Source organism: Gallus gallus, chromosome 17, assembly GCF_016699485.2.
Source record: "Gallus gallus isolate bGalGal1 chromosome 17, bGalGal1.mat.broiler.GRCg7b, whole genome shotgun sequence".
Classification (NCBI taxonomy): domain Eukaryota; kingdom Metazoa; phylum Chordata; class Aves; order Galliformes; family Phasianidae; genus Gallus; species Gallus gallus.
The window spans coordinates 8,966,227-8,978,952 of record NC_052548.1 but is presented as its reverse complement, the minus strand read 5'-3'; the positions used below and the strand labels follow the sequence as shown (position 1 = coordinate 8,978,952).

The 12,726-nt window shown below is 37.0% G+C and overlaps 1 protein-coding gene across 1 annotated transcript in view; it reads right to left on the bottom strand.

The window, feature by feature from the left end:
- CNTRL (centriolin) overlaps positions 1–12,726 on the bottom strand; it is a 32,149-nt gene that overhangs the window by 6,003 nt on the left and 13,420 nt on the right. The window contains exons 15-34 of the mRNA NM_001305680.2: positions 11,936–12,070; positions 11,064–11,209; positions 10,450–10,630; positions 9,448–9,627; positions 8,990–9,169; positions 8,288–8,404; positions 7,728–7,869; positions 6,757–6,896; positions 6,321–6,498; positions 5,768–6,078; positions 5,282–5,490; positions 4,906–5,098; positions 4,434–4,564; positions 4,162–4,302; positions 3,840–3,966; positions 3,141–3,305; positions 2,194–2,353; positions 1,241–1,356; positions 802–1,019; positions 252–409 (exon numbers count right to left, since the gene is read on the bottom strand). Coding sequence (NP_001292609.2) covers positions 252–409; positions 802–1,019; positions 1,241–1,356; positions 2,194–2,353; positions 3,141–3,305; positions 3,840–3,966; positions 4,162–4,302; positions 4,434–4,564; positions 4,906–5,098; positions 5,282–5,490; positions 5,768–6,078; positions 6,321–6,498; positions 6,757–6,896; positions 7,728–7,869; positions 8,288–8,404; positions 8,990–9,169; positions 9,448–9,627; positions 10,450–10,630; positions 11,064–11,209; positions 11,936–12,070 — 3,328 coding nt within the window. The remainder of the gene's footprint in view (positions 1–251; positions 410–801; positions 1,020–1,240; positions 1,357–2,193; positions 2,354–3,140; positions 3,306–3,839; positions 3,967–4,161; positions 4,303–4,433; positions 4,565–4,905; positions 5,099–5,281; positions 5,491–5,767; positions 6,079–6,320; positions 6,499–6,756; positions 6,897–7,727; positions 7,870–8,287; positions 8,405–8,989; positions 9,170–9,447; positions 9,628–10,449; positions 10,631–11,063; positions 11,210–11,935; positions 12,071–12,726) is intronic.

Below are 12,726 nucleotides of genomic sequence, written 5' to 3'. Positions count from 1 at the left end.
CCCCAAGTGCTCCACCAGGTTCAGGCTGGGACTCAACAGTTCCCATACAATCAGCAATCAGTGAAATAACTGTACAGCTAAAGCTTCTATGTATGAACAAACACAGAAAAGTTTCTATCTTGACACATTAAATATTTTCTCTGCTGGTAGATATTTGAGCATGCTGGTAACATCATATAATTGTTACATAAACTACATCTTTCAACGTAATTTCTTTTAAACTAGCTTAAAAACTGCACTTTCATCTTTACCTTGAAGATCTTTTTGTACAACAGTGATGTCTCCATGCAGTGACTTTTTTTGTTTATTCAGTACATCTATCTCCTGCTGCAGGTTTTTAATATCCAATTCCCTTTTTTCTACATTGGACAACGCAGTTTTGATGCTGTCTTCAGTAGCAGTCAAGTCTCTGTAAAATGTGAATGCATAGTGGTGGTTTGTTGGAGGTCCATGGTGCACTCAAAGTGGCTGCACTTCAGCAGTTTGTTTTCAGCTCAGGGGGATGCCACCCAACAGCCAGAAGAACACGACAGCTGTCTCGTTCCAAGGCTGAACATTTTGCTTTTCATAACATTTCTCACTGCATCGCCATGAGAAACACCGCTGCATTCAGTGGTGCATATTTTCTCTAATTCTACTATACACAAACTGTAGACATGCTTAAATTAAAGCCTCCACAGAGAGTAAGAAATGACATTCTATAGTATCAGAGTTACAGCTGTGTTTTTAATTACAATAAGCTATAATTCAAGACACTTCCCACCACTTATCACGTTTGCAGAGAATGTATCCCGCTCCCACCTTCTGGTTTGTGACAGCTTCTTTTCCAAACTCTGACAGTCCTCTTCAAGCTTTTGCTTTTCCTTATTCAGAGACTCAATGTTATTTTGCAGGGTGCGCATTTGAGAAACCAGATGTTCATTTTCCTGACGGTCCTTCTGAAGTAGTTGTTCCTGCCAGTCTACTTCCCCTTGCTGACAATGAAATAATCTCTGAATATTCTCCAATTTTAACTTCTCCTGGGAAAGAAAAATTGTGAGCAACACATGTGGTGAAAAAGAATAAGTGAACATATTTATCTGCAGCAGTTTAAAACCTTTCATCCGCAGAACATATGCAGGCTATGGTACTCCAACTTAAGAGTACAGAGACTGTTACCCAGACCTTAACAGAATCACAGAACATGCATCTCTCTTCTTTCTACATTACTCTCTACAACAGCTGTAATATAAATACTTACTTCTAGAACTGCAACCTGAGTCTTCTCTAGTTCATTGACCTTTTGATTATGTTGTAGTTTCAAACCCTGAAGTTCATTATTTTCTATCTCCAACATTTCCAGAACATGTTTCAGTTCTAATAAGATGAAAGAAATCAAAGGTTATTATAAAGCACATTAAATACTATTATCTATTATTATTTTATTCTATTATTCTATTATAGGTATATATTAATAGATATTAATAATAATAATAATAATAGAATTATAATTCTATTATTAATTGAATTATTAATTCTATTATCTAAAAAGACATTGGGGGAAGGGAGTGGGGGGGCAGAAATGGAATGAAATAATGCTGATACAATCCCTGAAAAACATAATCATATTCACTTGGTGTGTCAGAAACACCAGTCATTATATCCGACACTGTTCTACTAGAAAGTTGCAGGTTCCTCTGTCTCCTCTTTCCTTTGCTCCTAGGGTGTTATTCCAGGACAAGTATCTGACTCGTAGACAATGAAGTCAATTTTCTTTTTTTCTTTTTTTTTTAGGAGGAAGTACAGGTTTGTAAGCTGCTGCTGATTACACTTTCCACCATCTGACAGGATACAACTGTCTGAAGGGTAATCCTCTGTTCCTCCTCCAATCCAGATGTCTTCTGTGGATGTGCCACAAGCAGCCAGCTCTGTCACACAGCACTAGCATGGAAGCTTTAGTTTCCATGGTAGATTTGTTTTCCTCATTGAAGTGAGAAAATCAAATCCCAAGAACAAAGTAACACAAAGCACTGTCTCGACTCAAGCAGAGGGTAACTAGTCAGCTCTGTGTTGGAGTCTGTGTCTCTAACTAGGAACTCTTTCTCTGCAGCTATTCTCAGTATTTAAAAAGACTGATGTACAGACTGATCGCACAGATGTACAACCAGCATCTTAGAGTATATTTATTTTCAGTCTGCACAGAATGAAATCTACCTATCTTATGCTTGTTAATTTGTCCAAGTATTATTTGAAGATTTTCTTCCTCTTTTCCAATATCCTTTTTTATGAACAAAAGCTGTGCTCTCTTCTCATCAATTTGGACATCCAGTTCTCTCCTCTCAGCATTAAGATCTTCCAGAAGGAGCTTTATTTCCTGTGGAAAAAAGTGTTAAAATTAATGTAATTATTTGCCATTTATTTTTCCTTTAATAATTTATAAATATTTATTAAAATGTAACAAGTCTACTGTCAACTATAGACTCTAGAATCAAACTGTCCAGAATATAGTTAATGGTGTAAAGAAAAAAAGATGTAACATTTAGTGTAAAGCCTTGCTTGTAGACAATTTAAAGTACTGATCTCCATGAAGACTTTGATTCACAGCATCATTCAAGTGAATAGGTAGGCCTCAGAACAGAGAGCCAGGAAAAACGTCTCCAGAGGAAAAAAACAGAACAAAACCAACATTGTTAATCTTGATTCTTTGCTTTTATTTCAGTGTTGAGAGTATGAATCTAGTAAGTCTTTCTTCCACAAGAAAGTACAGATTCCTTTCTGAGCAAGCAAACATGAATGCAGGAATGGAAGAGACAGACAGCTGACTTACATCAGTGCTGTTGTGTTTTAAGCACACTGATCAGACTGATCTGCTTTAGAAGCCGTTTGCCTCAGCTACAGTATGTCCTTTGGAGACTTTAATGTAATTCTGTTCTCAAGGGACCAATGTGATATTACCCAGAAACTAGAAAAGTTTTATTCCCTATTTGTGCACCTGGTCCAACCTCTCAGGCACTAAGTCATAAACTCATTTGTTCTGTTCAGATTTGGGGAGGATGTAGAAAGCAAGATTGTTTGTGGAAATATTGTGATGTTTTTATCTTTCTATTCTTTTGCTGTTCTTCACAGATAGAATGAATTGAAAACTAATTTGGAAAAGTTACTCTTATTTGGCGCTGTTTTTCCTTTGCTTCAGTCTCCCCATCTCGAAGAGCTTCTTTGAGGTCACCTTTCTTTTGAGAAATACAGTCCTGAAGGACACGGAGCTGTTCTTTCCTTTGACTTAACTGCTGCTCCAGAAACAACAGCTCTTGTTGCTGAGCAGTAACCTACAATATAAAAATTTAACACCACTACCACATCTGGACACGTTTTATAGCTACACGCATACAAAAAATAAATAAATGCAATACTGTTCCCCATCTTACAGATTTACTTGAATTGTACATCATGTAAGAATTCCATCAGAGCAATGAGCTCCATGTGCTACACTGCTGTAGAAGAGTCAGTACTGACAACTAAGTTTTGATCTGAACAGTGCAGCCCTGTGCCTCAGAAGTACTTAAGCTTCTTATTCTCAAGTGCAATAAGAACGTAAAGAACTCTGCAGTAACATTTATTACCCAGAAATGCAGGCAAGATTGGGGTCACACTTATCACAAGCCCCAAAATAGAAAACATTACCTTCACCCCCCCAAAAAAAAAACAAACAGTAATTCAAATTACCAACAGTAACAAAAAAAAATATCATAGAATTAAGAATTATTCAGATAAGGCAGTTTGGAATAGAAGACACTTCACAGTCCCCAGTTATAACAACAACAATTAAACTGACACTTCTGAGTTAACCAGATGAGCCTTACCTGATTTTTCAGTCTCTCCTGTTCAGTTTTCTTGACCTGAAGAATGTCCTCCACTTCTCTGAGCATTTGGAGGTGATGTTCTTCATTACCTTCTGCAGCTTGAATATCTCCTTGAAGCTTCTGAAGACTTACAGAGAAGATAAAAGGCATGGTTCAGAAGAAACAAGAATACATAGAATCATAGAATCCTTAGAGTTGGAAGGGACTCTTAAAGGTCATCCAGTCCAACTCCTCCACAGTGAACAGGGATGTGCACAGGTAAGTACATTGGGCATACTTATTAGAGAACACCAGTTTAAGGCAAATTGAAAGATAGATTTACCTTTCAGTCAGCATTTCTATTTTCTGGTTTAAGGACTGGAACTCAGAGTCTCTTGCAGACACCATTTTGTTGATTTCCTTCAAAATACCTTCTTGTTCCTTCTTATGCTGTTCTAAATCCCGCGTATCTGCCTGTAATGATCTGTAGAAGCAGTCGTGCCCTTACATATTAACATTTTAACAGCTTCCCCACTCCAAAAGCAGTAGCTCAATATTCAAAACAATCTTGTTTTCCTCTTCCCCATTTGATACTAATTCACAAGAGTAGCGTACCTTAATTGCTGATCTGCTTTCACAAGTTTAGTGGCCATTTCCTGAGCCCTTCGCTCTAGCTCCTCTGCCTCAGTTTCAGTACGGAACAAATGTTGTTTGGCATGATTGTACTTTTGAATAGTGTCTTTAGTCTAGAGCAAAAATTGAACATTATTGAGACAACACAATCCCACTTTACCATTTCAACATCTATAACCTGCAAGTTAGCTGTCCAAAAATGACCTCCTCCTAACTTGAATATTATTCTCTTGCCCCAGAAGAGAAAAGCTTCCTCCTCTTTGACAAGGACCAAAACAGTTTCTTTTATCACAGGTTATCCCAGGGCTTATTTTCAAACAGAAGCATTTTTAAAAGGCTGCAGGCTATCCATGTAAAAATAAACTGCTTAGACAAAAAAAAGTAAACACCTTCTGCCTAAAACAATCAACATAACACAGAAATCCATCTGAATTTAGTTATGGGCTTTCCTTACCTTTCCCCGTGTGCTCTCAAGTTCCAATTCAGCTTCTGCAAGAAGCCTATCTGCCTCTCTAAGCTCTGCTCGGCGTTTCAGAAGAGTCTTCTCTATACATTCAATTTCTTCTGCAACATCTTCATGATGCTTAAGAGATTTTTCTAACTGTAGTTCTGCCATTAAATTTTCAGTATACCCTTCAACGAAGTCCCTAAAAGCCCAAGAAGAAAAACAACAAATTAAACTACAAAATGTCAGAAGCCTCCCAAAGTTTGTATAATACATGTAACAGACCAACAAGAACATTAATTGTAAATGTGTCCAAATCTACTGTCACTGGAAAAAGTTGTACATATTTCCACTTGCTTAAACAGAACTATTGTGATATTCTTACTTGCATTTGTTACGTTTTTGAGCTGTTCTTTGTAGCTCTGCTACTTCACGTTCCAGCTCTTCTCTTTCATGCAGAAGATCTTCTATGTTTTGATGTATTTTTTCCATTTCATTCTTGCATTTATGCTCAGCTGCCTCTGACCATTTATCTCTGTATTTCCGAGACTTTAAATGCTGCACAGTGTCTTCTAACCTTGAGACTTCACTCTCCTACATAGGACAGCAAAATTAAGACTGATTGTTCTGTTTTCCTATTTCAGTGCTCCAAAACACATAAGTAGTTACAGATAGAGACTAGACCACTAACACTGAAAACATGGCATTCTTATCAGCAAGCTCTCTGAGATCCAGAATCTTGCCACAAGACTTTGAGTTCTTAAAAAAATGTTATCTGAAGAAGTGAGAGTTTTTTCTTCCTTCCTTTGAAAAAGCACATGTTTACAGGATTCTCTTAATCTGCTCACAACCCTGCCACTCTGTATCTTACCAAGTCATGATGCTTGGGTACATTGCAGTGAAGATCTCCAAAAGGAATGAGTGGGACAGTGAAGTTTGGAGGAAGAAGGCCATAAACAACCTGAGCTCCCACAGGAGGTGGGCCATAGATAACAGACCCAGGAGCAATCGAACCTCCATTTGCAGCTGCAGGAGGAGGGCCATAAGCCACAGTTCCTTCGGGTAGAGGAGCACCATCTGGGAGGACTGTGTAGATAACTGTACCAGGTGGTGGTACAAAGGGTGGGTCTTTGTGAGCATGAGCTTCCTCATTTCCTTCCCTGTCTTCTTTTGCTCTTCCAGCTTTATACACAGGAAAAAAAAAAGTTATTTTTATTCACTTTTAAAAGAAAAATTTCTTGAATTGCGCACTTTAAAGTAATACAAAGTGCGTATGCACAAATATTTACTTTTAGCACTGTTTAACAAATTCACCTGAAATAAATATTAATTATTCACTCATAGGTATCAGAAATATTCACTACGAATTCTAAGCAAACCCATGTTTACTATGCTCCTGCACATCCTGAGACCATGAGACTCACCTTTATCAAGATTTGTTTTGTGTAACCTATTTCTGACTGGTGAATAAACCCAGCACCCTCTTGACCTGGGTAAGTCTTCCTTCCTGACCTGACTACACCCTCTTCTGGGTGGGGATGTGCCAGGATATTGTAAACCAACTCCAGAATCTTTTGTGCTGTGGGAGGCAGGGGTTGAGGCCTAAGGAAAAAAAGATGTGTTATTATGAGATGCTTTATTCTAGAAATAACAAATAAAGTAAAATAACATAATAATTGTAGACTTTCTAAAGCACTGATGTTTTTCAAGAACAGGTTATACATACTCTGTCTTCTTTCATTTTAAAGCATTTTTTCTTTAAAGAGATAATAGAATATAACAATATTACTCATAAATTCATATATATGGAATTTCCCCATAACAAATTGCTGTCCGCATAACAGGATTTGAATTTCTGACCTGTGATGGTGGCATATAATACCAGTATCCTCTTCTTTTCAGTGGATCTGCTATATTGGTGATGTAATCATTCTGGTATGAGAGTGCACTTCTGAGTGCTGCAATTTCTTCTTGTAAGTTGTCAATTTCATCCTTGTTACCTGAAAATTAATCACAGTCTTATAAGCATGTACGACAGATAACTAAGCCAGAGATACTGTAATCACCTGTAATTAAAGAGACAGTTCAAAGCTTTTTCCTCATTTTTATCATGTTAATCTGAAACAATATAAAAAAAATTGTGAAAAGGCAAACAATCAAATCTTAATTATTACATCGTGATGTAGATACTCACTGACCCTTGTATTTCTACAGTCTTAAAATGACAAATTTACAAGTTCATATACAGACAACTGTTGAACTTTTTTCCATGCTCATCTCCGATAACATTCTAGCACAGTATAACACGTAACACAATCAGCCTTATCTGAACAGTCACTAAAAGTGTTGTTAATACAAATCAATGGAGAGTAAATAAACATACTGAAAAATAAGCACAATTCCAGTGTTAAAACTGAGATAGAATTTCACTAAGTTTGACAAAGGTTGTGTTATGTCACCTGGCAAGACTAGAAAACCAGAAGTACCAGACCATTAACCATCCATTTCCTCCATTCAAAAATTCAAAGTAGCAAAGACCCACACACTACATATAAGTGACTTTGAAAGACTTTGTGTCTTTCAAATATACAATACTTCAGAAGGGTTAGGTCTTGCTCCTTGCTTCATACATAGAGAATCCACTGAAGTACAGTGATTCAGAGACTGAATGTATCCTAAGTAGCGTAAGAACTGTACAGAATGGTTTCCTGTTTGTTCTCCTAGAATAAAATCTTAGAGCTCTGAACAGCTTCTCATGTTAGTGAGAAATATGCATGGATGCAGAACAGCTTGCTTCTCCATAGCTGCAGGAGATAGAGATAAGAGATTACCTGCCCCGATATCATCCAACAACCATCTTAAGTGGTCAATTTCTGCTTTCTGTTGCTCCACTGTGTCATTTAGTTGATCAATTTCTAACTTTTGAGAGCTCAATGCAGTCTTCTCACCAGCTTTCCCCATTTCATGTTGAAGCTGTTTTAAGTAAGTTTAAATCAAAGCAAAGCACTTCAGTTTAAATTAGATTACAGTAGAACATTTTCAAACAATCTTATGTTTTCCTACAGAAATGCTCACTCAGCAAAATGCATGTACCATTTTGATGCACCAAAATTGTTCTTCCCATCCTCTCATATGACTGAGACTTACATACACAGCCACATGAAGACATTGAAACAAACAGGTCTTCTTCAAATTCAAACAACCTAGTCAGGGAGGTTTTCCATTTGTTCTTTGGCAGGTGTAGGGGGAGGGAATAACACAGTGACTTGGGAAAACTTGAAGAAAAGTGCCACAGCAGGCAACTAAACACGGCCATTTCAGATCACCAATGAAGTACTCCTCATATATTTCACCCTCCTCATATAATAGAGGAAACATTGCTTCAACGTACCTGTTCTTCCTTCTGTTTTAGAAGTTGTTGTAACAATTCTATTTCTGCTTCTGCTCGAGCAAGATCCCGAGTTGCACGAGCTGCCTCAACACAGAACTCTTCAGCTTCCTCAAATTCCTGAAATTGAAATTTTACCTTAGATTTAGTTTACAAGAACACTTCACAACCTTGCAGGTGTCTCACAAAGCTTTGTAAACTGCAGACTAACAAGAAACACCACCACTTGTCTGTTTTGGAATTCAAGAAAATGACAAAAATAGTCTGCATAAACTATTTCTCCTTTAACCATACAGTCTTTCTGCAGAGTAAATTTTAGTATGTGTTAGTATAAAGCCAGATAATCACTTCCAATTTTTAAAGGCTTAAGCTTATGAACTAAATTCCTTACTTTCTTTTGCTTTTTAGTCTTACATAACAATATATTATTTATTGATCGATTTTCAATTGCTATAGAAGATAAAACTTACTTCTCTCCCACTTTCTAACTTGCAGCAAGGCAGTCTGTTAACCCAAGTTAACTCAGACATAGATTTATAATAATTCAAGATAAGACTGTGACCAAAGCAATAGCTCATGTGCCAAGATAATTAAAAATAAAGACTTGAAGTTGAATTTAAAAGCAACAAAGACTGTCTTGATTATTATGGCATTAGAAAGCATTGCTTAATTATAACTGACAATTAATTACCAACATAGATTTACCTCAGCTCGTTCCTGATTAATTTTGAGAACAGTCCCATGAAGAGCCTGCAGCTGATTTTTAGCAATGGATAGCTCAGCGGCCGCCAATTTATCTGCAGTGATGATTGCTCTCTTTAATTCCTTCAGTTCTTTATCTAGATCAGCAAATTGCATTTGTGCCCTGGCATCTTCTATTTTTTTCTGAAACCAGGAAAGCAACAGATTTCATGGTAATTATAAATGAAAAGCAGCACAGAATAAAGGCCTTTCCACGTATCCCATTTGGTATTCATACGTGGAACTGTCATAAAAATACAAGAATAAAGACGACCAATAGAATTTAAGAAAAACAAAAAGATTATATTTAACCTCTGTGTTCCTTCTTGCATTTGATCTTTACCTTAAAAAGCAAAATAATTCATGAGTTCAGATATTCTTTTCTTGAGCAACACAGAGCATACTCTCATGCTTACTCCTACCCTTTTCTCCAAGTCTTCTAGTTGAGCAAGAATAGCCTCTTTTTCTTCATCTGCCTCTTGGAGCTGTTGATCAGCCAGGCCCTGAATTTCTTCCATACTCTTTATTTTTTCACGTAAGAGTTGAATTTCGTTCTCTAACTGATGGACCTTGTTCTTATTCTGCCTGTTTTCAGATTTAACCTGTATGTGAAATATGCAAGAATGAGCAACCATAACAAAATTTCAATTAAAATCCACCTTATTTTAATGATTTTCAGACAAACTTTTTGAAAGCACCATTAATAGCATATTTTATACCTGAAGAATAGCAAAGCAGTTCCTTTTCCTAACTATCACATTTTGAAAGTGTCTAACTTATTCTGGCAATTGCATGCAGTGTGATCTTTTGAGAAGGTCACTGGTTGTATTTTTCTACCTATGATTAAACTCTGTTGCAAAGACCCAATGTTACACAAACATCAAAAAGCAAGTCTCCCTCCATTATCTTAAGGGTCAAATTAGAGACATAGAGACAACAGAAGCCAATAAAAAATTGCTAAGGACCATATGTCATATCTATTAAAAAAAAAAAAATCAGACTGTAAACAGTCTTTAATGGTTTCATTTTATCACCTTCACAGGCATCTCATCTTACAAAAAGAAAAGACAATAAATTTCATTACTTTAACCCGAACTTCACAGAACATACAGCATGGAAATGGTCAAAGAAAACTACCACATGATGTACGCTTGAGCACGATAGAAAAAGCAAAATTCTAATAATGGTTTGTATTCCTGTTCTAATCATGATTAACAGTGCCCTGCGCTGACTTGAGTTGTTGAACTTGCTTCTAGCAAGCAACCATGTGCAATTTATCTGCTTTCAGTAAAATTATTTTTATTTGAGAAATGGAGGGAAACAAATCTACATTTGTCATAAATCTTGATCCTTCAGCTGCCAGGTACATATTTTAGACAAAGCTGAAACCATCTTACTCTTGCTTTCATAGTTTTGATACATGCCTGTCTATATTTTTCCTGTATATCTTCCAGTTTTTCCTTCTGGGATACCATTTCCTCTTGCAATTGTCTCTGTCTTTCCCATGCTTTCTCTTTTTCCCTTTGTGTATCAGCAAGAATGTTATTAAATTCTTTCTGCAGACTTGCAAGGCTTTTCCCCAAAACATCAGCTGAATTCTGACATCTGAAAAAGAAGGATCCATTGCAGATAATAGCAACTTTAAATCACAATACCAGACATAAAAACCAGCACAGCCCAGTTCAATAGCACTAGTTTAAAACATTCAGTGTAAATGAATGGAGGTGAAGTGCTGAATAGGTTTCAGTGCCCAATGTTATTCTGTTCTGCATGCTTATTTCCATTTTTTGTAGCTGGGGACAAAGGAGAAAAAGACAAGTTCTCCATTCCTTGTAGTGAAACCCAAGAGGGATGTATATGTCCCTCAGTAATGTAACTAACTGAGCTCAGATGATGTTCTCTTAAACACAAGGTGCTAATGGTCATGTCTGAACCGCCCTACATCGTACTCTGTAGGATGCAGCAAATGTACTTCATTGCTCCCATGCATGGAGAAATAACACATGCATAAATCTAACATTGTTTCTATTTTACTCACTTAATCTCTCCTGCTCCTGTCCGAAGCTTCTGCTTGAGCTCATTTATACGAGCTAGGACTTCTTCGGGGTGTATCAAGTTACCAACGGCATGGCTTAGCTGATTCTGAAGATCTTTAAGCTGCTGTTTCAGGAGATTATTGTCTCCCTAATAATGAAATAAATTTGCATGTTGAAAAATATTCCAATGACAATTCAGAATGATCTTACATTTTCCTTAATAAAAGTACTGTGTTTATATAAGCAAAGCACAGTGACATCCAAAGCCTGACACAATATCCATACGCTACAGTGTTTGTAGTTGTGCCAACTCTGTCCCAGACACCAGACCAAGAAGCCATGCTTGACTAATGGGACCAAGGCTTGAAGTGTGTTCTGCACATTGGCAAGCTGTGACAAAAATTATAGTTCTAATAACTAGAGAGGATCCTTTATAAGCTGATGGCCATTTTATCCTCTGACATGCATGAGATGGGGAAAAAGGGATTTGGTGGATACGAAGGACTGAACCCAGACTTGCCACAATGAGAAAAACTGATGCAATAAAGTCTGCTCCTTCCCTCCCCCCATTGCACACAAATAGTTTTCTTACTGACATGTACTGAATGAGGCTTGTGGGAAATTAAGATTTAAACAATTTATCAATCCCACTGCAATATAGTAGAGCAGCTCTGGCATTATTTCAAAGGTCAATCTAAACATCCAAAATAGTCAGATAAAAGACTGTGGTCCAGGGTTTCCAGACAAGAAATTTGTCAGGAAGAGTCATAAGCACTGCTGAACTTCAAAACAAAAATTCTTATCACTTTTCCCTAATGGCAGTGAAAAAGCACACCGCTTATCAGCTAACTTGTTATGGCAACAAATATTTCACCTGCAGTTGTTTGAACTGAGAAAGCAGCTTATAGTTTTCTTGTTCCTTCTCTTCTGCTAATTGTGCTTTGGTCAGAGCATTCTCTAAAGCTTGCCTTTCTTTCTCAAGTTCAGCTTGCAGAGCTGACAGTTCCATCTGTAAACACAAACACCCTTCAGATTAATAGACTCATCTCATCACCCAAATGTGCAACAGCTATATTTCTATAGAGAGTAACAATATAACAACACCCCCTAAGAAAGCAAGCATCCCAGGTTAACCCATCGCCATATAACAGCTAGTATTTCTTTAGCATTTGCAGCACCAGTCACGATGATAATGTTTCATCTAGACCTAGCATGAACGTGTCTTTCTCACTGGGAAACTAACAGATTTACATTTTAATCAGAGTTCTACAGAATCTCCAAGTTTTGCCTGACACACTAAACCTAAAAGACTTGGAGGGGCCAGGGACAAAAACACTTTGTTTTGCATTTTTGTATATTCCTGAAGGTGGAATAAGTCTTCTAAAGAAAAAAGAAAAATTAGCTACAACAAACAAAGTCAAAAACAACCCCGCCAACACCATGTTCATTTCTGATTAATGGAAACTGAACCAAGATGGCAGTCACTGTATATCACTGCATCTGAATCCAAAAGAGCATCCCCAACAGTAAATTAAGAAAAAATAGGAACATGCAACTCAAAGCAGACATTGTTTTTGTATATTCTAGCTTTTTGCTGGGTAAGAACAAACAAACAAAGCTGAATTTCTACTTGAAACAGCAGCAAAGACCAGCCTTGTTTTCATC